Below are 23,835 nucleotides of genomic sequence, written 5' to 3'. Positions count from 1 at the left end.
TACAGTACCGCATGGCGTATTAATGCATGGTTATACCGCAAGCATGGATATGTCATGTATATTAGAGCACCCGGCCCCTATTGGGATGTCATGTTGCATGTCATAAAGAAATTGGAAAGGTACGCCCATGTTAACTTAACAGCAAATTGAAAATATTAAGATTTCTGTGAATTGTGTAACTTGTAAGTTAAGACGTGTACAAATGCTTCCCCTATCTTTTAACACTGGCCTTGTTGTTGTCTTTTGGTCAATTTTTTTTCCTGTACCGCTTTCATAGACATTTTGACAGCACAAACTGATATTCATAAATACTTCTGTCAATCCTTATTCTCAGCTGATGCTAGAATATAACCCCCCTGACACAGCTACATGTATCACTGCTTGTATTTTGTATTCAGTAGTATTCCATAACATTTTATATGATTTATTTGAGGAGAATGAGATAATTTCCTTCCAGTTACATTGCCACCATGAACTACTTTTTTTGTTATCTTTGATTTTTAATCCTATGACATAATTCACATGTACAATGTACTATTATATTAAGTCAAGTATTATTTGATTCCCATAGTCAGCAAATATCAATAAAGATGCTTAACACACAAGTTCATTATACTATTGACACATTTTAAGAATTTCTAGTCTGCATACAATTTTGCAATATGAAGTTGATTTTTAAACACACTTTTGGTTTTTATGATTATAGCAATGATTAAGTAAGCACATGTTTAACTTATAGGGGCTACATTAACCCTCTTCCTGTTGCCTTAACCATGTAATCAATACAAACTCGGTGCTAAAAGGCTACCTAGCAGGGAGAAGGTTAATGCTGAATAATATAACATGTTCTATATTTAATGTGTTTGTTTGCCTGGTAACTAGTCAATCATAATTTACGTATCAAAATGAAATTGTATGAAAGGTAAAACTATTTGAGTTTAATATCTGTTTTTTTTTTTTTACAACACTGAACTGTAAGTGTAACCACTATCTGCATGCTATAGTTCCACTCCTCCGTAGTGCATGTGTAGTCTCTGTAGATCTCTCTCTGTGTGTGTGGCGTGTTGACATGAACTAATAGTAGTTCCCAACCTTGCTTCTTCATGAGGGTGCGGGCACGCCTGGGTCCCCAGTGGGCCTGGCTCAACCCCAGGTAAGCAGCGTCAATATACAGACGGTAAGGAACTCCGCTAGCCTCTACCAGGCTCCACAGGTCGCTCGAAGAAGAGTAGGAATTGGCTAAATAGACAGATAACATGCTAGAAGAGTCAGCTGGTCAGAGAGTACATAGCCTGGATGCCAGACCTCCGATCTTGGGTAAAACATAATTTGTCTTGATAGATATTGGAGGTCTGGCATCCAGACTAGGCAGTACAGTTTGCATCCTCACACTGTACTTCAGGACTGTACTACTTTTGCAGCAGCTGCTGACTCTTCTGGCAATTTTTATCTGTCTATTTGACCAATTTCTAATAGTTTTCGAGCAACCTATGGAGCCTGGTAGAGGTGAGAACTCGACTACGACTCTTGACTTCCCCCCTCCAGTCCTCTCCTGCTCTCAAGGTTTAGGTTTAACTATAATTTTTGTGATTACGGGCTGTGCCAAGCTTCAGGGGAATGGGAGTGCTCACAAAGGGTGTAAATGTTATGATTTTTATATTTACTGCAAATGCCAACATGAAGAACAGTTAACTGGTTTAATCTTACGACCGTACTATGGCACCAGTCTTTGCCTTTGTGGCTCAGTCAAAAATTTGGGTCAGTCAAAATTTTTTTTCCTGTTGACAATTGCAGTTTAAGAATCCTTATTCATAATGAATTCTACAGCACAGATGAACTTCCAAGCGAAGGGTAAACATTTTTTTTTATTGTAATGTTACATTTTTCTTTTACATTTTTTTTTCAATATAACATAACAGGTAACTTCAATATCAGGCTAAATGAAAAACGTGTGCAAGTGTATGATTTATTAATAAAACCACATCATTTTACAACAAGAGGTTTCTGGTTTTAATACTTTTATTGACAATCATATCTACATCCCCTGAACAGCTTGGTTTGCCTCACTGCAAGCTACAGAATAAATATCTAATATCTAAAGGTTTTTAAGGTTCATTTTACCCTTAGAGCTCATTTGTGTGTGTATGACAGCAATGCTGTACTGGCACGTAATTAAGAGCTACATGCAGATTTGATTTTTTGCATGACCCCCTAATTACCCTAGCCTCTACACTACCCGGATATCATAACCCAACTTTAAGTGCAATAAGCTAGAAACCAGGACTTCAAATCATAATGTTGAACATGCTAAATGTACAAAGTGTAATCTCATATGGTAAAGTTGTTTTCTCAGATCAAACTCTTATTCACACATACATTGTATGGTGTAGTGTATGGTATGGTGTAAAAAGATGTGGCTGCCGCACATACTCTCCATTGACCTCTTAAGATAGTTAAGACTTTGTCCCTTTTGTGTTTCAGATGATGACCAACTCCAACATGAGAGTAGTGAAGGAACCTCGAGGATTCCTCAAGTTGTTGCAGTTTGTAAGTCCTTCCTTTTACTCTTACTTAAAGGTCATGTACACATATGGATGACATCCTCTGGGGACACCAAAACAGATGCGAGCGTTCATTATTGAATCTACCTGGTCAGAAAGGATGAACAAAACTAAACACGTAATATATTGGTATACTGGATAATAGATTCCTCATTTTTGTTCTTTCACATCTTCTTTGACTTTGGAATCGACTTTGGCATTCTACGACGTTAGTATCCGTTTTCTGGAGAGTTGTCATTAAGATCTCTACTATCTGAATTTCTGCACTCTGTTCTGTATTCATAAAACAACAAATTTGTACAGATTCATATTCATAAAACAACAAATTTGTACAGATTTAGATTCAAGTGATTTGTTCTTTTGTGTTTCAGATATTTGCAATCTTTGCGTTTGCCACTGCGAGTGGAGGGGGAAGCCATTTCCAGTTCAGCGTGACCTGCAACTCCAGCAGTGATCCAAAGATGGTGGACGTTTATTACTCCTATCCATACCGGTAGGTTCTTAGTGTAAGGAAGTTGCTTGCAAATCTACATGACTGTATACGTATATAGTGCAACTACAAGTACATGTACAAATGTAGGTACTGAAAATTATGAGTTTGTTTCCTTTCTTTCCCTGTGCAGCTTCAACAACAGAATCAGAATGTAGTTATCATGGTTGTTGAAATTGAAATGCTTTTTAAAGTTTTTATTTCTTGATGGTTGATTGTAATTGTTCATCTCTATAAAAACAGATATTGTAGTCATTTTTTGTATATGTTTGTCTTGTTTGATTTGTTTTGTTTAGTTTAGTTTGAAAAAAAAACAGTATCATCCATTAGATCCACATGTATATCCAAAGCTATGTTACAGTGACCTATCAACTATTTACATTTTCGTCTCTTGTGGCAGAATGTTCTATTTTGTCATATGTTGTGTTTACTTTTTTCAAGTTCACACTGTGAATGTATTTCCCCCATTGTCTTACTGCAGACTAGAAGATGTCCCAGTGACAAGCAAGTTCTGCGAAAACGCCACCCAGAGTGTCTACCCCCTGGTCGGGAATGAAAACTCCTCTGCAGAGTACTTTGTGACCATCGGGGTCTTTGCCTTCTTGTACTCTCTGGTAGCGCTAACCATCTACGTTTTCGTGGAAGGTCAATTTGGAGACAAGGACCTGTGGTCTAAAGCAGTAAGTAGATAAAGCTTAGTCAATTTGTACTGACATTTGAAAATAGAACTTCAGACAAGGTTGATATATTGATAGTGTACAAAGAACTTTGTTAACCAATGATGAGAACTCTTTGGGGGAAACACAATAGTGGCTTTACAAGAAGATATTCATTAGTGGTACATTGTTGCAGTATGCATACTAAGCAGTCATCTTTAAAAGTTGCCCTTCCTTGTTATAAAACTTGCCATAAGGTGTCTTGTGCCGTGTTTATCCTGTCTTACTAATTAGTTCAACTTCTGTGCAAATATTTAATTAGATGGTTTAAGAGTACTGTCAAGGGTCTGGAGGGGCTGCCATTTGGTGTTACTCTTTTTGATCATTATCATCGTCATATCTTGTTGTGCCAGTACTCCAGCCAGTTCAGGGCTTCTTGGTTTGCTCTTTTCGACAAATGTATTGGATGATCTCTCCCTCACCCTTTTTGTTTAGGTAGAAATTTCTCAGATAATAGAAGTTTATTGCAAGTTCATGCCCGTGGGCTAATTGCAAATGCATGATAAAAACATAGGAAAAACATACATGCGTCAGTAAACTGTGTCTGACTTTGCTGTAACAATAGGTTACTGGTACTATATACAATTGTTGGCTATATCTAGATTAGCTGGGTTTGACTTCTTTTTTGGAAGCTGTGGAAGTAATGTACTCGTGTTGTAGATGTAATGGCGACCCTTTTCAATCCCCACCAGGACCTGTTCATCACCACGGCGTTCGCCATCTTCTGGTTCACCAGTTCCTCCGCCTGGGCCGCCGCCGTGGCCGACATCAAGTGGTCGACGTACGCCCCCAACGTGTACACCCACGGGAGCGTGTCGAAGCTGTGCAGTAAACCAGGCGCGGTGTGCACCGATGCCGGGCTCAACTCGTCCTACGCCAACCTTAACGTCTCCATCGTGAGTACCAATCATCATCATCATCATATCGGGCGGCTTGCCAGGACTAAAGCTGCTCTCTCCCTCCAGGCGTCACGGTCCGCCATTAGTTGGTCTAGATCTTCAGATCTCACCCCTACGTCCCCAGCAAGTTGGTCTATGTAGGTGTGTCTGGGTCGCCCAACACAGGAGTGGCCATGAGTTGGTGCCCAGAGCAGGAGTTCACTTACAAGTTCTTCCTTGTTTCTGTAGCTGTGTCCTGCAAACCGTACCCTTTTCTCTTGTATGATTGATGATACAGATGGTAATGTTCCATACAGTATTAACAAGAGTACCAAACTGTTACTTAATTAGGCCCGCTAGATAATGGAAGTATAAGTATAACATGTCCATCATGAGTAGCAGAATCACAGTCAAACCTAATAACCATTTTATACCTGCATTCAGTCTTTCTTCATCTTCTTCCCGTGCGTCTTGCACACCCATGTCACAACCACACTGTAAATACAGCTTTCTAAAAACATATCTGATTAATTATCCTCCTTTTGTCTCAGCTGTTTGGATTCCTGAACTTCATCCTGTGGGCCGGGAACATCTGGTTCACCTACAAGGAGACTCCGTGGCACGCACAGCGCAACGAGCCCGCCGAGAAAAAGTACCCCAGCCCCGCCCTGGGCACCCCCACCGGCATGGAGGGGGGCACCCTGTCCTCCCCCAGCCAGATATGAGCCGGTCCACTCCAGCCAAGTTAACAATGGTTACAATGCACCATACAAATGTTGGTATGGGGATTTCACACTTGTGCATACATCTTCTTCCGTATGACTTCCGAATTGACATTTTTTGTCTTTGGTAAGGTTTGTGGCCCAGGAGGTTGTTTTGTTGGTTCGATAACCAGGCTGCACAACAGTGGGTCAAGGTGAAAAAGAACTTCTTCCCTGCAAACTTTACTTAAGCCAAAATGTCAATACGGAACTCATCTGGACTTGACAATTGCACAAGTGTGAACCTCCCCTATGGCTTTATTTGAGACAACAAGTGAACTCAACACTCTTCCTGCTATGGTAGGCTTATGGAAAGGAAGTTGTGCTGTCTGTGTGGTTCGACAGCAGGGAGAAAGTTGTCGTTCGAAAGTCCTTCAGCATTGTATATTATAATTTGTTAGGAGAACTGTTAATTATTAAATGCTGCTGAAGTGGTTATGCGTAGTAGACGCTTATATATTGCTTTCAAAAACTGTGATGATTTCGCATATGTAATGATTTCATGTACATGTATGTGTAATAATTTCACACATATCAGTTCTTTTAGACTAACATTTTTGAAAACATTTGTATGGTGCATTCAGGACTTTTGCATGTGCTTTTCTGTAGTATGTAAAAGTTCTCAGTTCATTTCAGTTCAGCACAAAGTTTTGGTTTCTTAGACTGTAAGATTTCCTTTGAGATAATATCTTCTGATGTAAAGTTATATTAAGTTAAGGCCAGACCTTGTAGTCACGGTGTTCTGTTGAATTACGCATTACACAATTTTCTCTTGGGGACAAAACAAATTCCCTGGAAATTTCAGATGGAAGGAGCTGCAATTATTATACTCTTTAGTGATCATTCCTTACATATTTTCTTAGTACAAGGAAGTATGGTATTGTACATGTAGTGCTTTGTTCTTATGATTATCGCAATCTTATATGCAAAATAAACCTGTTTTTCAGTATCCCGTGATCTACACTAGAATCTGCTATTCTCTTTCTTTCCAATATGAACACCTCAAATCTAATTCAACACTGAAGTATAAAAATGCAGAAATGCAGGGAAAAATACCAACAGGTAACACATACTTTTTATGCAGTTTTTTCACACAATACCGTCACAATGTAATACATCTGTTAAGCAGGTGTTACATGTTACATTACTTTCAAAACACTGTTCAAAACATTTAGAAATTTGAGAAGAAGCGAGTTACAGTAGCTGTTTACCACTTGTATTTCATTAACTTGTATAGATCTAGAGTACTTGTATCTGATGTGAAAAAAGTAAACTGAACGGGCATTATATCTAACTTTGGGGGATTGTGTGGGGGTGCAGATTTTCCTTAAATTTTTCGAGGAGAAAAAATAATAACAGTACACCAAGGCAACATGTAGTGGTATGTTTGTACGTACTGTGCTTTAAAGAGAGATGTTGCATGTTGATTAACAGCTAATCCAGGACAAGATATCTTAAGGTCCTTACCTGCACCAGTCAGTCAAGTTCGCATTCAATGTAGTGTAAGTGTGCCCCCTATCTATAGTCTCGTGAACTACACCCATGTTATTCGAGGCAACATAAAAAGACATAGGACTGTAGCCACACTTCACACTAAGTAGGAAAGATGTATATTAGCTAGAAGTTCTATACAAAGTTGTACTGTGTTGAAATAAGCCACACTTTCATACATGTCAGCATGAAGTCATTTGAAGTGATGGTGTACAATTGTAACTGTGAAGTGGTGTAATGTGCCTACATGAGTGTTAATGTTGCAGTGTTGAAGATGTTAACATTAAGTTCCCTATTCATTGTTTTGTACAGGCAAGGTGAGAAAGCTTTCAATGTGCTTTTCGATATTCATGAGAAACCATGGAATGTACTTATAAAACAGCACATTTTGCGGCACCAGTGAAACTCACTTGTACCACTCTTTCTAAGCACTTGCCAGGCATACAAGCCATTTGCTGTTGTGTGTCCTATCAATGAAGAAATGTGGAACTAGCCTCTGTTCAACCCCTGCTAGCATGTATGACTTGCAGTGGTGTTTTTATGCATTCCGTCAGAAGATCCCTCAATGTATAGCACCAACTTGTGATGTGTATGGTTCATGTACACTGCTCTTACTATACTATGGATAGTCCTGTTGTATTCTTGTAGTAGTTGCTATTACTACTTAAACTGTCGGTATTGCCCTTCGGAAGTGTGCTGGTTTAGTGCAAATTCGTGCTGCTTTTCATGCCCTTTCAGAAGAATGCCACCACATATTCAGACTATATCTTAGGATAAAAGTCGATGTAAAAAGTCATAACAGGACCACAAGTGAACAGTGTTTTGTAAAGGCAAAACTGCTATAATTACAAAGGCAAGATACAGACTTCAATATGCTATCAATGATGTTTCCTATATAGTGTATCATGTGTGCGTGAGTACACCTGTAGTGTGTCTGTATAGAGCTGTAGAGAAAGTGTTGATAGTAGCACCAGCTTTTGTAACAAAAAGACAACATTCATGCAAAATTGGTTACCACTACTGATGACTGTAGATGTATAAAGGTGTTGTAGTCCCAGGATGTAAGATGTATACCTTAATTATACTAATAGCCATTGTACACAGGAAATACTCTTTGAGGTTACAGATGTAACATTGTGTGTGAAGAAAAAAGTATGTAATGTACAACCGTGAACAGTTTGAGCAGATTTCTCACTAGTTTTAACATCATTACTGGCAGTGTTGAGAAACCAACTTAAAGATGTTTGGATCCCAAAAGAAAACAGATGACAAAACCTTAAGAACATTGCACAGTTCCGTTCAATGGAAAGATAATGATGCTATTTGGTTGTATTTTTATTCAAAAGCGGTCAGTGAAAGTTTATCAGGAAAGGCTACTTCGAAAAATATTACATTGTGACTTGCGTTAATGAAGGTTAGACATCCAGGTAATAAGATTCGCTAGGTAACAGTTACGCAAGCAACTGGATAGATTTGGGAAATACTCATCCTTTTCAGGTGGCATCATGTTCTTTTTATCAGTGATGCTGAGCAAGATCTGTAGCACAACAGTTTTTAATCAAAAACTATGAATTGACATGTGATTGGTTAAATTGTGGTTGGATTACAGATCTTGATCAGTGTCACTGGCGCAAGGTAGTGGATGTAACCTTAAACGTCTGGCCGGTTCCAAAATCCATCCAGCTTCTTGGGTAACCATGTGTAGATTATGACTTTTGTGAATTTAGAGTTGAAAATGTCTTGGTTGTGAAATCTGCTCTAGATCTTCCTATTCTAACTTGTATGTAAAAAGAGAACTTAGTCTTGTACGTTACAATAAGGAATTAGTGTTGCGAAACACGGAGTAACTCTTGCTGTTAACACGTTGTTCAGTGGACCTACAGCTGGTAAGTAGTTGAGACTTTCTAGTTGCTTGTGTGGTGGTGAGAATGCAGTATTGCGAAACGTATCTACTATATTCAGGAAACTGTTTGCTTCGCAGTAAACTCAGTATGCTTGACAATTCTGAGGGTTTGTTGTCATTTATCAAGCAGCACAATTTGACAAGCAGCACAATTCAGAACAGCTCTAAAGACTGGAGTAAAGCTACACCAATGTTGTATAAATTCTTAAGGTAAAAACTACAATGTTTCTTTTTTGCAGACCCTAATTTGTTTTCAGGATCGTTTCTGAAAAGAACATTTTCTTCTAAGGCCTAAGTCGAAATTCTGATTAATTCCACTATATCATCAATTTTAAGGTAAATACAATGGACTTGGATATAAGAAATATGACACATTCCATGCAATAATTCAAACAAGGTCTAGGCAAGACCAGCAGATTTTAACTTAACTGATTCATATATTTCTCCTACGATTCAACATTGATCATGTTTCGTGATACCATGCTGCCTGAGAAACTGTGTGGTGTTCTATTACACTTGCTAATAAATAAATAAATGAATAGATCATGTTTCTGGTATCCAGACATGCTTTATACTCTTTCTATGGGGATACCCACACAATGTTTTGTGTCCTACAGCCGAGGTCTAATGAATTGATTAAAAGGCCAGGCGGTAGAGAATGTGACCTCCCAGTGCAGCGGCTGTCATCCAAATCATGGGCTGGTACTTGGACCCATGGCTCCCTGTATCGAGCTCTGTAACGAAACAAAAAAAAAAAGGAAACAAATAGTAACAGTACTAAGTATACGTCAAACAGGTCCCTGAACATTGAAGCATAGAAGGCCTCGCGTAGGTTGTGGTCCCGAAGGAAAGAACCGTGGAAGGAAGCCACTTGGACACAAGTCGGGGATTGATCAACTCTTCTGGGTGGCCCGAGTGAGGGTGCATCGTGACTTACATCACTGATGATGTGTTCTTGTAGCACCATAGAGTGCATTCTAGAGCATGCATTCATAATTTGACGGTTAAAGAAATTCCACGCTACCAACCACATGGCATATTCTTAAAGAGATCACGTGAATGAAAGGTACATGTAGTAAGGGATTGCATTCGTCATTTCGGATGGTGACGTAAAGCCGGCGGCCCCGTATATGAGGAAGCTCGGGCGTAAACCTCAAGGGTCAAACCTCTGCACGTAAAAGAACCCAACACACTTCTCGAAAAGAGTAGGGGTGACCCGGTGTGCTTGGCCAAAAACGCGAGCCGTGGCGAAGCCGCATTGCACTACCACTAGCTACTTGAAAAAGCTTTATGCTTCACCTCAATTGAGGATGCCTGCTTTACCTTTTTACCTTAATCACTTGTTTACGAGACTTATCAGCATACACATTTAGCATATACATAAAGCTCACCAAAAGCATGCATGAAACTAATGAGGGGCAACATCTGGGATATGATATTCCCTACAAGGCCATCGTGCTGCCCCCTATTTCTATACAGGGACAGCCAAAACATTATTTAGGATGGGGAAATCAAAATGGAGATTGTTTTAGTAGTAACAATAGTTGACCAAACGTCTCTGCAAGCTCAACTGTTAAAACTTGAATGGCGTGGTTTTCAATAGGAGTAACTCTTTCCTGAGGAACATTTGTAAACCATTAGCTATAGGCTCCAGGGAGTATTGTATTGAGAAAAAAATGATAAGATATGATAGTACCTGTCTGATCTTCGAACGATACTTGACCACTTGTAGGTTCTGCGGTCGGCCCGAAGCCCGGCGCGGTGCTGACTTGAGTGGACGCGACCTCCGTGGTGCCGCACCCCTGCTCGTCCTCCCCTGCCGCACAGTCCGGGTTCCCGTCACAGATCAGATGACTGTGCACGCAGTACGTAGGGTCCTGGGAGACAGGATGGGCGCAGTAGAACGTCAGGCAAACCTCTGAGCCTTCACACCCCTGCTCGTCCTCCCCTGCCGCACAGGTCGGGTACCCGTCACAGATCAGATGCTCGTGCACACAGTACGGATCAGGAGAGCCGGAAAGGCCGCAGTAGAATGTCGGGCAATCTTCGGCCGTAGGTGCGACGCCTCCACAGCCCTGCTCGTCCTCTTCCTCCAAACAGTCCGCGTCATCGTCGCAGCTGAACGCGTCAGGGACGCACGACGCGTTGCCGTAGACGGACGCGCAGTTGTAGTTGCAGGGGTCCCACATGCGCCCCAGAGCATCTTCAACTGTAGCAACAGATTTGTGTGTGTGTGGATTTGTTAATTTGATTGTATACATGACAGTGCGAGACAAGTTGCTAGCTGCTGCAATTCTTACAATCTATTCTTGTCAACATCATTCTACTGAAAAATGACCTTTTTTTTTACCATGAATGAATGAATTAAACCCCTATAGACTTTAACTTATTGTGCTTCAATCTCTAAATTACTTTAGAGGAACTAAGGTGGCAGAATCAGTCTTAGAGTCCGGGGGCAGCCATGATGTATTCTATCACTCCCACCCCCAACAACCATTAAAGGGTAGATCAGGTATCTACATTAGATACACACAATATACGGATATCAATAATTCAGGGCCTGGACTTAACAGCACATCTAATCACCACACCTGCATCGTACATCACCCCCCCCCCACACACACACCAAAAAAATAAGGTTGCTAGGTGGATTTTAGGCTTGCCAAAGAAAATTTTACATTTCTTAACTGGTTCAAGCACATTTCAATGCCCCTTACGGATATGCTTAAGTGTACACTTCTTGTTTTAATTAGGAGCAAGAGATTTTGTCCATATCATTGCGGACTTTTGCATGTTTCCAATCTACAGATCAGAGGTCATGCCATGTCCTGGGTTGATTCATTTGCTCGAAAAATGGGACTATCTGTAGAGAATAAATGAGACCGGTATGTCTGTTCGCATCTCCTTGTAGCTCTAATTTAGAACGGCAATATCACATCTCGAAATACCTTTACAACACAATGACACACAATACAATACAATACAATACAATACACTAAATCTGTAATGTAAACGGTGTACAGGTTGTGACTATACATTCCCGAGAAATGGGACTGTCTGTAGAGCATAAATGAGACCGGTATGTCTGTTCGCATCTCCTTGTAGCTCTAATTTAGAACGGCAATATCACATCTCGAAATACCTTTACAACACAATGACACACAATACAATACAATACAATACAATACACTAAATCTGTAATGTAAACGGTGTACAGGTTGTGACTATACATTTCCGAGAAATGGGACTATCTGTAGAGCATAAATGAGACCGGTATGTCTGTTCGCATCTCCTTGTAGCTCTAATTTAGAACGGCAATATCACATCTCGAAATACCTTTACACCACAATGACACACAATACAATACAATACAATACACTAAATCTGTAATGTAAACGGTTTACAGGTTGTGACTATACATTCCCGAGAAATGGGACTATCTGTAGAGAATAAATGAGACCGGTATGTCTGTTCGCATCTCCTTGTAGCTCTAATTTAGAACGACAATAGCACATCTTGAATTACCTTTACAATACAATACAATACAATACAATACAATACAATACAATACAATACAATACAATGCAATACACTAAATCTGCAATGTAAACGGTGCTGTAAAGATCATGACTCACTGTCCCCGGGTCTTTCGTCCTCGCCATCAGAACAGTCCCGATATCCGTCCCCCAGCTGACTTGTTGGCAAACACGTGACGTTGTTTCGGCAGGTGAAAAAGCAGTGTTTGGGCACTCCTGTCACGGTAAGTACACAGCACAGTTAAACCATGGCAACAACTTCGGGCAAAGCCTATAGAGTATAGGCTGGAGAGACTTACCAATAGATTATTTACCTTACATTCTTACTGTTGGACATACAGAAACATTCTACTGTAAAGCGTCCTCGTTTTGGGCAATGGATGAATGAAAAAAAAAACTTTATAAACTTCGTGTGCTTCAATATCTAACTCTAACTTCAGAGGTAGATCAGATTGGCAAATTCAAATTCCGGTGAGCCTTCCACATGTGACTTTTTTCATTACCCCCACCCCCAGCAACCATTAAGGGGTCGGGCGGTTGTTGGAAGGAAGTTTGGCAATATGGCACCGATGTGATCAACAACCTATTGGAAGGCAGAGACAGGCCACTAGCCCAACATATTGCACCTACCTTGCACACAGCCTTGTTCGTCCCTCCCATCCAGACAGTCAAGAAGTCCGTCACAGATCCATTCGCTCGGGATACAGGGGTCTCCCGAGTCAGTCGGACATGCCATCGCACACACTGAAGGGAACACAAGACACAGAATGTGGTGGTCTCCCATGTGGATTTATCTCAATGGACTTGAATAGCAAATTTAAGTACATAATGACATGTGACAACCCCTGCATGGTACACATTGGAAAATATATCAAAGAATGTCAAGACGTTAGAAACTCCTCCAATGATTACATTGTCATCCCATATTACCACACCATATTGTATAAGATAAATAATAATTAGCCTAATAAAATGTTATTTATGTAGTAGTGGCTGCCATGCTTTGTACCTTGAAGAATTGTTGTGCAATAAAGTTATTATTACTATTGTTATGTCATTAAATGTCCACTTTCATGTTTAACAATTTGGTTGAAGAGTGAAAGAACTTCGTTAGTCATGTGCCTAGCTATTCAAGCAATATCTTGATACATGTATGTTAAGGTAGGATAAGGTTCAAACATTTTATTGAGTAGGATAAGGTTAAAAAATTGGGTAGGGGTATAATGTTTATTGAGTAGGAGAGAGAGATATCTATATCTATCTATATCTATCTATATCTATCTATATCTATCTATATCTATCTATATCTATCTATATCTATCTATATCTATCTATCTATATCTATCTATATCTATCTATATCTATCTATATCTATCTATATCTATCTATATCTATCTATATCTATCTATATCTATCTATATCTATCTATATCTATCTATATCTATCTATATCTATCTATATCTATCTATATCTATCTATATCTATCTATATCTATCTATCTATATCTATCTATATCTATCTATCTATCTATCTATCTATCCATCTATCCATCTATCCATCTATCCATCTATCTATCTATCTATCTATCTATCTATATATATATATATATATATATATATATATATATACTCACAGCTAAAATGAGAGACAGACAGTTAAAAAGAGACCGCAGAATGTTGCCATAGGCATACTATTAACAACTGCATGCATATGACCATCCCTTTAAACAGTTTAAAACTAGTCACTGTTACACGTGTGATTTTTGGGGCTAGTACGAATGGGCCCGAAGCTAAGGAGTCTTACCGTCACAGTTTGCCTCATCCTCCCCAGTTGAGCAGGCTTCTCTGCCGTCACAAGCCTGACTATCGTGGAACACGTCACCATCCCCGCACGGGCTGAACTGCCTGTCGATTTCTTCAAGGCAAATATTGAAAGTGTCAAACCCTTCATAATGACAGGTATATTACATACATTCAGGAATTGCACAATTATCTGAGTCAGAATTCTATCCATAACCGCTGCAAGTTACATGGACAGAGGCTGGAATCCATTTCATTTTGACTTCTGCCAATGGAAAACAGATGCAATTTCGTGTTAGCAGGTTGCAATACTAGTTATGTTCTCCCCAAACGAGACTCTTCAGTACTGTTAAGTGTTGTCAGGCACACGAGTCATGATCATCCAACCCGGGTACTGTTATCGCCAACAAGCCTGTCTGTTCAGTACTGCAGTGTTCTATACAGTTGTATATCATATTGCATCACTACTATTAATCAGACTCTACCAGCCTCTGCGGGTCGCCGGGAAAATAGTAGAAATTGGCCAAATAGAGTCAACTGTATGAAGGGGGTCGGCTACGGAGATAGGGTCCAATATTGCAACCCTGAATGTTACCCTCCATGGCCAAAGTCCCCCGGCAAATGTTCTCCCTATAGCCGGCGCGGTTAGTCTGGTAGAGACTAACTGTTCATTAGGCACCTGGTACGCAAACCGGGTACTACCGTATGTAAGCCCTGACTGCTATGTACATAGTGGTGGAAGGTGAACAAACGAACCCGAACATCCGAGATCCTCCAGCTTCATGGCCAACTCCAGTCCGCACTCAGCCTCCAGCACATCTTCACAGACAGGTCTGCAACACAGGCAGTTTATGAGTCTTTTTTGTTTGTATTCAGATCAAGTGTTTTAAATGTTGTTTGCTCATTTGCAGTTTGAAATCAAGAATTAATTTGCATGTATGTCTTATTAATCAAATAATGATATTGTAATTTCCTAATTTATCTATCTATTAATCTTTAGGGTAGTCCCTTCATTTAACAAAGTAACTAATAATATCCTTTAATCATCTTTATGTCAGTTTCAGCTATCAAATCTAAGAGCAATACCTACATCAAATTGTCATCACCCTGTCAGTATGAATTAGATGTTCTAGCCTAATTGCAATTACTTTGCAGCCTTATAGCTGAGCAGTAACGTTACGAACATGGCAACCTCAAACATCGTAAAGAACAGCTTACAGTTATTTCATCACGAAAATCAGGGGAAAAGTCTGCTTTTCTGGTTTTTGAAAAGAAGTGGTCAAGTGATTGTATTTACTTGTTTCCACTGTTATAGCGCTGTGGCACACATCCGTCAAAAGCCTGACAGAAACTTTCCCTCAGTCGACATGCCTCGTTACACAAGATCTCGTCAGATGAACACCCGGAACCTTGTAAAATTTAAAATACCAATTGAAGCCGAAGATATAACCACGTTCATATGACAAGGAGATCATGTTTATGTTCTGTTGGTTTGGTGGAAAGCAAGGCACACATTGATTAGTTATAGATAAATCATACTTCTGACCATGTTTGATGAGAATCTCGACCCTCAGTGCGATCTGACCGTAGAAAGTGAGCGGGTAGAAGCGAGTGTAGAGTGCAATAGTCGGGTTGTCCAACAGGTTGCGAGCGTAGCGGTAGCTGTCGCTGTTCCCTTGGAACACCTGAAACAAAAAAGGCGGTACTGTTTACTTGGAAACAAGGATGCCTTGTTGTTGAATTTAACATGTAACCATAGAAAGAGCTTTTGGAAAGACTGTATCATTTTGTCAACAGGACAGGACAGCACTGGCCCGAACAGAAGTTTCTAAAAGAAGACGTCTTCGACACTATTCTATTTCTCAACAGCCACCCTGTCCTGTCTGTTTTTACAATGTGAAGTTGAACTGACCATTTCTTCACCGTCCCCGGTGCTGTTTGTGTACGTTGTCCATTCCCCATCCACAGAGAACGCCAGCTTGAAGGAAGTGACCCAGACGTCCATGTTGTAAGCCCCCTGGGTGATGACACCGGCAACTTCGTACACCTGGTCATGCGTTATCTGGAGTGCGATTAAATGAGACAGCTCACTTTACTTTTTCTACTTCATTGATAAGAATTGTCATTTTTGTTAGCTTGCTATCAGAAAGAGCCAAAGACTCATTTTCTCGGCGTTAGCAAAATAGGTTACGGAAATGGTCCTTTAAAATCCCAATCCCAATGGCAATGCGAAGGAGGACAGCTATGGAAAGCTAATTCCTATCAGAACTGAGCTCTCGACCATCTGTGGAGTATACATTATTTTGTTTAACTGTGTATGTACATATACATATGCATCTGTATGGCCGGTATATTCTGCGGATGTTTTGCACAATTCTGTATATGGAAGAATTCTGAGAATAGTTTTCAGAATTCTGCGGATGGTTTTCAGAATTCTGTAAATGCAGAATTCTGCGGATGGTTTTCAGAATTCTGAAAAAAAATAACCTATACCCCTTGGACCTATCATTTTTAACTTCACACATTCACTTTCACACATTCAAGTACGCGTGTGCTGTGTGAAAGCCCCTGGCTTGAAGGTGAAGGCCTTCACCTTTGACACCGCACATGCGTACTCGCATTCTCTCGTGTTTTTTTTGTATAGATTTGTATAAAAATTGGCTTTTATAGGTAGATATATGAACGGGACAGGATAATTAATACAAGTGTACCTGTAACCACCGGTTGGTGTCATGGCCCAGATCCGGGACCCAGCACGCCCCACGCTGCTGCCCCCTCCCGCTGTTCAGACGTGCCAGCCAGGGGTAGAACTGGGTCCTTCGCGATGAAGCGGTCATGTGGAGGTCGGGAATCTTCGGAACCGCGGCAGGGTCGTCGGGATCCAGTCCGACTCCCAGTGGGAAGTACTCGTCTTGTGTCATCCAGGTGTTCTCGTCTAAATTATAAAGCGATAAACAGGACGTTATTATTAGTTTTATTTTCTTTACTTCAGTGGGCAGACAAGGACGCTCACTTTTAAGTTCATTATGTTTTAGTATTCTAATTTACTGTCCAACCTTTGTATACAAAATGTGTTCCTGTATTTGATTTGATTGTATTCAATTTCTGCGGACTCCAGGAGGAATAGTGTAAAATATGTACACATTTTATACTAATGGAGTTCTAAATAAAACAAACAAACAAACAAAGAAAAAAATGTGGCACTGCACTCAAGTTTTTAGGAGTGCCGAGTATGATAAAAATCTTACCTTTGAGAGACAAGTCGTGTAAATTGTCTTTTCCAAAGGAAACAACAAAACAACATCGGTGGCATTAGGGGATTCGAACCGGGGACCGTTTCCTGCCGTTACGCTATACGACCCCAAGAGATGTTATCAGAAGATCGGGTAGGTGATCAGATACCTATAAAACTTACTGATCGGGTGTTTGTCATAAATATTTTAGAGTCCTAGCCCAAGACAGTAGTGGTTTGATATATTTGAAGCCCCCTATAAGCAAACCCTATAAAATACAAACATATTCAATTACACTAGGGAATTTATTCATTAAGGGTTAGCACCTTTTATTTTGAAAGCTCACATATAAGATGCTACAACCTTGAAATTTTTTCAAGCAACAAAACATGCATGATACATTGTTTTTTTTAGATATCCATGAAGTAGATGCTTCTGTCATGGTATTGTTACATATTGAAAAAATAGTTCTATGGAAACTAGTTTACAGCTGGATTTGTGTTGTTACGGCCTTTCTACAAAAGCATAAAAGAAACTCCGGTCCGAGACTTAGTGGAACAGCGGCACTGACTAACCGTTTGTGACGTACACCTCCATCACCATGGCAACCCAGCCCTCGTAGCCTGCCGGGTGCAGACGAATGTAGCGTGACGTCACAGGAGTTGGGAGAGGACGACTCACTTTGTTGTACCGGTCTCGGTTTCCTTGGAACACCTGTGCAACAAAAATGATCAGAAAGATGTCAGGCACCATTCACCGAGTCAGAAATGAGGCCCTTGAGTGGTTGCTTAGGACAGATTTGACTGTACCTGTACGTTTTGGTTTCTGTCGTACGGTACCCATGAAGCGCCGTCCATGCTGAAGGCCAGAGTGAATGACGTCACCCAGCTGCCCAGGTCCCAGTTCGAGCCGCCTCCACTGATGACCACGCCGGTGACGTCAGTCGTCTTGCCAAAGTACACCTGCAGTTGAACATACATAGTAAAGAGATGCTTCATTTTTTATCGTGTCATTGAACTTGCAAGTGCAACAACGTAATAGAACTTAAGTACAAATTCTTCATAACTATAATCTAGATTCAATATAGAAACAATGAATAGCAGGTACCTGAAGCCATTGGTCCGCCACAGAACTCGGTACCCAGCAGTATCCTGGTGTATTCGGAGGAGTGTGCCGAGCCTGGGACGGGGAGAACTCCGACTTGTACTCGGAACTGGCAGTGACGTAAACATCGGGAATGTACCGACTCGCCAAACCAAGCGGGAAGTCAGGAGGTGGAACATCTGTGAGGAAATGTCTGTGAGACATAGCTTATTTGGTGCACTGCTTGAGAAATTTAGAACCTTGGCCTGGATACAATTATGGACGTTCAACTTTTTATTCTAAGCCTCCTTGGTACAATTGATACAGATGAACCTAATCATTCCTGAATGTATGGAGCCCACTGTCATTAATGAATGAAGACCTTTTTTGTATGTTCGTGCCCCGAGGGGCTAGATACAGGTCGTTTAACATAAACCTAACTAACATGTAAGTGACATATACAGTGACATATATGCAGTACATTGTGTAAACATACATGGTAGACGAAAGTGATAAGCTAAGCTAATCCAGTAGAGTCAACTTCTTCTCGCTTCTTTGTACATGTATGTTTGTTTGTGACAATTAATGTACAATTAGATGGTGCCTGCAAAGAGAAAGCTAATCTGACTACCTCCACAGTCGTCCTCATCCTCCCCTCCACTGCAGTCCGTCAGGTTGTCACACAGCTGAGACTCCAACAGACAGGAACCGTTCGAGCAGTGAAACTGCTTAGTACCGCAACCTGTGTGGGTGGCGCTTTTTAGAAATGGAAATGTTTGTCTTGCCTACAAGATTACTCCATCGATGACAGTATTTTATCTACAACATCTATCTTTCCCATAAGGGTTTTGTATGACAAAGACACGTTAACTGACTCCCACCTCCGGCTGTACAGTTGATCTCGTCCTCCCCGTTCGGACAGTCCTCCAGCCCGTCACAGGCGCGGTATTTCGGCAGACACCTCCCGTCACACTCCAGCTGGAGACCGCTGCAGGGAGCTGTAAGTAACGGAGAGTATTGTTGTGTAAGTATCAATGATTTAATTAGCCTGGGTGCCATCCTATTTCTACCGGGGCTCGGTACCCTAAAGGGTAGCGAGTGTGGGAGCCCCGGTAGAAATAGGATGGCACCAAGGCTATGATTTAATAGAACAACGACAACAATATTGTGTGTGTGTGCGCGCGCGCGCGTGTGTGCGTATGTATGTATGCATATGTTTGTGTGTGTGTGCGTGTGTGTGTGTGTGTGTGTGTCTGTGTGTGTGTCTGTGTATTCTATGCGACCGGTTTATATAGGAACCTACTGTGGCAGTTCTCTTCGTCTGCCCCAGAAGAGCAGTCCTTGTCTCCGTCGCACACCGAGGCACTATTGATGCATTTGCCGCTGTCACACTGCCACAGTCCCTGCTCTGCACACGACACTGGAGAAATGTACATCGGAATCAAATCTCGGCTTTTTGTACAAATCATAACGGCGATTGATGGGTGAAAGAATACCTCAATTCCAATGTAATACATAATAATAGATATGCAAAAGGCCTGTATATGAGAGAGAGGGGGGAAGTGAGACAGAGTGAGACAGAGTGTGACAGAGTGAGACAGAGTGATTCTGACAGAGTGAGACAGAGTGAGACAGAGAATGATACAGAGAGTGAGAAAGAGATGAATAGATTGATCGATTGATAAAATTGGTAGATAAATATATAGATAGACAGAGATAGATACATAGATAGATATATGTTTGTTCTTACACTAGTAGTCCTAGTAATCTAAAAGAAACTCACGACAAAACAAAGTCATGATCAGCTCGTCCAAATCGTCTTCACAGTTCCTGACGCCGTCGCACAGTCTGGATTGTGGTACACATCTGCCGGTGGTTTCACACTGGACCTCGACAATGGTGCACACTGTACAAGTAGTAGTAGTAAATGGTTTATTGATAAAAAAAAAACACATGAGAAAAAACGGCATTGCAGTATAGAGACTGAATTGCGCCGCAGCTTACAATAACGTATACACGATCAAAATACTATGTACAACAAACGTTAACAGTTCATACGTCCCAATAATCGTTGACTAATACAATTAAAAGCTAGATTTCAGTTCGACATTACTACTACTAAAAGCAAGGTTAATGTCCAGCCGGAATAACAGATCAGAGTTTTTGTCCGCCAAGAAGTTGCGCCAGCGCAGGTTTGGCACTCGTGGTGTATCGTAACAACCAAGATACAACATATAACTTCCGAATTGTGTTCACGCCAAAGGCGCGTTTGATATGCGTAAACGTACCAAAAGAGGCAGTCTTGACTAACTCGTTGTAACCTGCTATGTCCAAGCAATCAAAACACGTTATGGCGTCAAAGGAAGTATGTTTGCAAGCAAAGTAGGCCCCTGTTCCTTTATTTCATATATGTTACTGTTCCTCCTACCATAAACTACATATATATATATATATATACCGTTGTCCAAAACACTGGAATTATAAAATGTCTTCATTATTTGTACAAATAAAGTCCTAATTTGCATATCTTGCATCTATTAAACTTGTGCATATCTCTGTCAAAGCTATCTACATTGCCTAAGTCATCGAAATACGTCTCCTTTTCTTCAAGTAGCCTCTCGAAAGTTTTTAGTAGCATTTGTAGGCCGGCTAGGGAGCCAAAACCTAAACCACTTCGTCCCGACGTGAAAAGTTGAGACCATAGCAACTCCAGGACCAATGATACACGGAAAGCACTGGTATGATAGAATTTCCTTATTAATCATGTAGTTCTATTTTGTATAATGTGCATAACATCCCTGTCTAAGCTGTCAACTTGCCCAAAATCATGTTCTTTCTTCAGTTATCCTCTTTGAAATATTTTCTTAACAAAACGTCCCTGACGTTCTGCTGAAAGCTGCTAGGGGCTCCACTTTCTCCTAGCAAGCTATCCACCACCGAAAAATCTAGTTCTGTTGCAGTACCATGAAAAGCCGCGAGGTGGCCAATACACAACCTTGGCTTTCGTCTTCCTAAGACCTATCTACAAGTCGTTTATGTAATCTATGCCATGTAATGTGCACTTTTAACTTACACATGTCACATTTTTAAATCTTGAGAAGGGCTAAATAACATGATTGATAGATATCATTTTTGACCCAAAGCAAGTGGGAAATGAAATTGCTGAACCCATAAGTTGACCAAAAAAATACCAAGAATCAATAAGATCAACCCGAGTTTTCATGTCATCGCCCAATCAATTTCGCCCAATATCTGTCGGCTGAAATCTGATATGTTACACCTAGATGTAATTCGTCCGGAGGGTAATCTGGGGTGGGGGGAAGGCAGAATATTGTTGCTGTATTATGCACATGCTGCCTGGTACTAATTCATCCTGGTACTAATTGTAATACAATACAATAAAATAAGATATTATTGCATTATTATCTCCATGAAAAATGGAGGTATAGTTTTGGGTGTGTGTGTCTGCGTGTGTGTGTGTGTTTGTGTGTGTTTGTGTTTCTGCACTACTGTAGTCAGCATAACTCAAGAACCCTTTGCTGGATTACAATGATATTTAGTATAGCCGAAATTTGAGGTTGATTTTGGGCCCCCTGGTATGTGACCTTGGTTCCGCAACAGAACTTCCGTTTTTGTATCTTTTGACCTGGACGTGCTATGGTCTTGATTTTTGGGTGGCTTACCAACTTGTGATGTAATAAAGAAGTGGTGTACGTTTCGGCCCCCTAGCAGCTTTCTGTGGAACTGTAGGGGCGCTATCGTGAAAATCTTCTGAGGAGAATAACTGAACAAAGGAACAACGGATTTCCATGATATTTAGTATGCAGGTAGCTTAGACAGAGATGTACATAATGAATTGGAATTATGCTAATTGGAACTTAATTTGCATAACTAAAGTGGAAAATCTATATTTGTAGTCATTTCCGTTATAAGACTTAAACATATGTAACATATTTAGTTAATGACAAGTGGAGCATCAACAGATTCCAATTATGCAAATAAAGTCCTAATTTGCATACTCAATGCAAAAGCACCATGAGTGATAGTAGTGGAAAATAATACCTCGCCAATATTGCAACATGTGTAAGTTAGACAAATGTGTTTATGACCAAGCATATATTATGTAAATGTGTAAATCATTTGCATAAACAGAATAGTTCATGGAGATATGAGGTCTACGAACTCTTGTTATATGCAAACCAGAACGCTTTCCTGTGCTGGTGAGTCCCCTTTGATTTTACGAGAAGGTGACATGTGGGCTTACCGCAGCCGATCTCATCGGACCCGTCGTAACAGTCACGGACGCCATCGCAGAGCTTCGTTTCAGGGATGCAGGAACCGAGTCCACAGAAATGATGGGACGGGGGACAATCATCGGCGGCGCAAATTTCATCTGACCCGTCTGGACAATCATCAACACCGTCACACGAAAACCATGGAGGGACACATACTCCATTACTTACACACTTGAAATCGTCGGGGTGGAAACACTCTTTGCTTGTGCAATCTTCCTCGTCTGAACCGTCTTCACAGTCAGCGAAACCGTCACATTGGGACCCTGGATGGATACAAACGTGACTACTTTCACACTTGAACTTGTCCGGGTCGTAACACTCTTTGCTTGTGCAATTCACCTCATCTGAACCGTCTTCACAATGTTCAATACTGTCACATTGTCGCGAAGGATGGAAACATACTCTGTCACTTTCACACTTGATATCGCCAGATATAAAGCACACTTTAATGCTTGTGCAATTTGCCTCATCTGAACCGTCTTCACAATCTTCAACACCGTCACATTGTTGCCATGGAGGGACACATACTCCACTACTTTCACACTTGATATGGTCCGGGTAGTAACACGCTTTGCTTGTGCAATTTTTCTCATCTGAACCGTCTTCACAATCTTCAACACCGTCACATTGTTGCCATGGAGGGACACATACTCCACTACCTTCACACTTGAACTTGTCCGGGTCGTAACACTCCTTGCTTGTGCAATTTTTCTCATCTGAACCGTCTTCACAATATTCCCAACCGTCACATTGCCACTCTGGAGGGAAACATACTAAATAGTCCGGGTCGTAACACTCTTTGGTTGTGCAATTTTTCTCATCTGAACCGTCTTCACAATGAATCTCCCCGTCACATTGCACCCATAGAGAGACACATACTCCACTACTTTTACACTTGAAATAGTCCGGGTCGTAACACTCTTTGGTTGTGCAATTTTCCTCATCCGAACCGCCTGGGCAATGAATTCGACCGTCACATACCATACCGGGATAAGTGGGGCATTGGGCATGACCGATGGACAACAGACAGGCGAATACGAGCAAGCCGGTCGCCATGATCAGCTTTTCGGGGGGAAATGTAGACGTCAT

The 23,835-nt window shown here is 40.8% G+C and overlaps 2 protein-coding genes across 6 annotated transcripts in view; one reads left to right on the top strand and one right to left on the bottom strand.

The window, feature by feature from the left end:
• LOC136434444 (synaptophysin-like) overlaps positions 1-8,899 on the top strand; it is a 14,496-nt gene extending 5,597 nt beyond the window's left edge. For 2 of the 5 annotated variants that reach the window (XM_066427244.1, XM_066427243.1), the window contains 6 exons: positions 1,109-1,153; positions 2,482-2,547; positions 2,933-3,054; positions 3,533-3,731; positions 4,460-4,663; positions 5,197-8,899. In XM_066427244.1, coding sequence (XP_066283341.1) covers positions 1,109-1,153; positions 2,482-2,547; positions 2,933-3,054; positions 3,533-3,731; positions 4,460-4,663; positions 5,197-5,370 — 810 coding nt within the window. In that variant the 3' untranslated portion in view covers positions 5,371-8,899. Of the gene's footprint in view, positions 1-1,108; positions 1,178-2,481; positions 2,548-2,932; positions 3,055-3,532; positions 3,732-4,459; positions 4,664-5,196 lie in introns of all 5 variants that reach the window. The other 3 variants (XM_066427242.1, XM_066427241.1, XM_066427245.1) reach the window with 2 other exon arrangements.
• On the bottom strand, positions 8,817-23,835 carry LOC136434764 (low-density lipoprotein receptor-related protein 1B-like). The gene is made up of 18 exons (XM_066427808.1): positions 22,716-23,835; positions 20,235-20,357; positions 19,755-19,871; positions 19,333-19,449; positions 19,083-19,193; positions 18,476-18,651; positions 18,178-18,330; positions 17,944-18,082; positions 16,847-17,070; positions 16,048-16,197; positions 15,682-15,820; positions 15,433-15,544; positions 14,892-14,968; positions 14,140-14,250; positions 12,967-13,080; positions 12,436-12,552; positions 10,497-11,009; positions 8,817-9,534 (listed from the first exon to the last, which is right to left on the bottom strand). The coding sequence occupies exons 1-18, from the start codon at positions 23,833-23,835 to the stop codon at positions 9,437-9,439; spliced, it is 3,711 nt and encodes a 1,236-aa protein (XP_066283905.1). The 3' UTR covers positions 8,817-9,436.

The sequence above is a fragment of the Branchiostoma lanceolatum genome, chromosome 5, assembly GCF_035083965.1.
Source record: "Branchiostoma lanceolatum isolate klBraLanc5 chromosome 5, klBraLanc5.hap2, whole genome shotgun sequence".
NCBI classification, from domain to species: Eukaryota; Metazoa; Chordata; class Leptocardii; order Amphioxiformes; family Branchiostomatidae; genus Branchiostoma; species Branchiostoma lanceolatum.
The sequence above is the reverse complement of the archived record's forward strand: the minus strand, read 5'-3'. Positions and strand labels throughout refer to the sequence as shown.